Raw genomic sequence first — 2,616 nt, 5'->3', positions numbered from 1 at the left:
TTATTGTGTTCATCATAGGGGTCTTTGTCTGATCCCTCACCTAGGACCTGTTTGCCTTGGGTGACCCTAATGGGGGCACAAAGCCCCCGACAACATAGCTCCTAGGATCATTGGGACACTCAAACCTCTCCACCACAATAAGGTGGAAGCCCAGGGAGAGAAGAAGAGAGGTTTAACAACATGTCATGAAAATTGTCTGTTTTTGATCATGCTAAACTTAGCTTAACTAGAGGTGATCAAAGAAGGTCCCCACACTAAAGAAGTGAATTAGCACTTGATCAAAGTGACAAAAAGAAAGCCAAACTCAGTGTCGTCATTTTGTATTTCAATACGTGTTTTTAAAATGAAACATGAATGACCAGAAAGTATGTTGAACTAATGACAGGACACACAATAAAGCAATGCTAACAAGGGGGAAATCCCAAACACTTGTGGATCAGTTCTCCTGGGGCTGGGCGAGGCAGAAACAGATGGGGGGGGGGCAATGACACAGGGATCACATGATGACAAAGGATGGATCAGAATCAGAAGTGATAAAGAAAAAAATCCTTTTTTTACACAGGTGATGTGGCATGTGCTATATATATTTGCAACGGAACTTCATAAACTCTCAGTTGCTTTAAAAAAGGTACTTTTGGAACAAACTGTTCTGTGTGAATGCCCAACATCTCATTCAGTCTGCAGGTCCTTATCTTTATCTCAGTGGGACATGGATTTAAAGGAACACATGTTTGTATCATCATGGGTTAATGTGTAACAGAAGGCTGGTTTCCAGTAAGTGCTGCAATGTCCGTATCAAATGTGAAATAACAAAGACTTCCTCTTTGTYCAAGGCAGGACCAGGAAAAGTCACATGCTGTTATGAAGTGCTGAGATGTTAAATTTAACAAACAAGATTTTTTTAAAACTTGATTAAAATAGAAAAGTACTCTTAAATAAATAAATAAATAGTGTATCAAATTACAGAACTAACATTTCTGATTAAACAGTCCTACTTTCCCATTTATTTGGCATTAAAATTCACAGGTTTTTTTTAGTGTATGATGAAAGTGAAAATGAAAATGTATATTTATTTTCTAACTCTTTTCAAATTTAATCACAAAACACTGTTGCAACTGTGGAATTTCCAGACCTGCAGTTGAAAGCAGCAGGGTCACTTGGGGGCGTGTGCAAGAAAGAAGACACCAGTGAGAAGTGAAAACRTCTACTGGCAGAAGTTGTCTTCCTGTTTTTACTCCAGGCAGCAGCTCCTTCTCTCTGTTTCACTATTTGAGCTGACGTTGGATTGATTGTTTTTCAGAAACTTATTGTCTCCTTTTTTAAAATATACACAAAGGTAAGTCCAAATGTCATATTTTTAACTTCGGTGTGTTAAAATTTTATAAGACTCATTTAACATTTCTCTTTAAATGCTTGAGTTTCTTCACGTTCAGGACTACGTCTTCATGATGAGCACGCCGCAGACCATGGAAACAGAGGAGGACCTCCTCACTTGTCTCCATATTAAGCTTTATCACCCACATCAGGGTTCCAGGAGTCTTTATAATTTACTCCCTCTGGGAACCAGGAGACGGCACTCGGCTGATGATCCTCTCAGGGTGGGCCGTGACCCTGGCTCCTGCACCTACTCTCTGGCTGACCCTACGGTGTCCCGTAAACAGCTGTGTATCTTTGCTTACCGTTCACCTCAGAACCCAGACCTGCTGTTCACCATCCAGAACCTGAGCCAGAGAGGGCGTCTGTCGGTGAACAGCTCAGCGCTGGGTTACCTGGAGAGGATGGACCTACCAGACAAGGCTCTGATCCGGTTTGGGGAGTATGAGATGCTCATTGTCCGTGAGTCTGGGGAGGCCAGGGCCAGCTTTGAAGTGGCGTTTGARATCTTGGTAGTGCCTCCATCTAGAGAGACCTGCGCCTKTGWACCTGGWGATCTGACACCTGTGATGGACACAGGCCTGACAGGCGGTATCACAGCTGCGTTTAGAGAGCTTGGACCACAAGAGATTGATGAGACTCTCATCTGTTACTGATAAACAAGAATCATGTATTATATTGCTAGACTTACTAGGCATGAACTCTTTTTACAATTTAAACAGYTTGATGTATTTATCTTTGTGATGATCATGTAAACTAAAACTGCCCTAGAATGATTGTGTTTTAAAACATGACATATTTACTTGTATATTTCACTTAAGAAAATAAATAGTTTGTGCAACATCTTTTCACGTTCCATTTTTGTCCCCCGTYGCCGAGGCAGGAGACTTAGAAAKGCTTTCTGTCCATCCATTACAATTTCAGAAAGCTGTGACTTTCACAGAAAGGCTAAAATACACCAAACTTGGTATGACTCATCCATGCTGCATCCTGACCTTATCATGCGGTCATATGACATCATCAAACTGCCCTGTCAGCAGGAAGTGGTTTAGAAAGCTTAATCTCTGACCCTCTTAACCTAATCAGCAACTATTTGTGTCAGAACCAAGGAGGTTCTGTAGAACAGATGGAGAGCTCAGAAACTAGGTGACCGTGTGATCGGCTGGTGAAGCTAACGGCTAACGCTAAATGGTCAAAACTCTGGATTTCCCATTACTGTACATGTTGACAACAGAGCAGAAA

At 41.6% G+C, this 2,616-nt stretch overlaps 1 protein-coding gene across 1 annotated transcript; it reads left to right on the top strand.

The window, feature by feature from the left end:
* Positions 1-1,278: 1,278 nt before the first annotated feature.
* Positions 1,279-2,220, top strand: LOC106527929 (TRAF-interacting protein with FHA domain-containing protein A; the record flags this gene model as incomplete). Its single annotated transcript, XM_014022951.1, is given in 2 exon segments — positions 1,279-1,336; positions 1,434-2,220. A coding segment is annotated over 1 exon segment (585 nt). The 3' UTR covers positions 2,031-2,220.
* Positions 2,221-2,616: the final 396 nt, after the last annotated feature.

The sequence above is a fragment of the Austrofundulus limnaeus genome, unplaced genomic scaffold, assembly GCF_001266775.1.
Source record: "Austrofundulus limnaeus strain Quisiro unplaced genomic scaffold, Austrofundulus_limnaeus-1.0 Scaffold350, whole genome shotgun sequence".
Classification (NCBI taxonomy): domain Eukaryota; kingdom Metazoa; phylum Chordata; class Actinopteri; order Cyprinodontiformes; family Rivulidae; genus Austrofundulus; species Austrofundulus limnaeus.
Note: the sequence above shows the minus strand (reverse complement) of the source record. Positions and strands in the feature narration are given on the sequence as shown.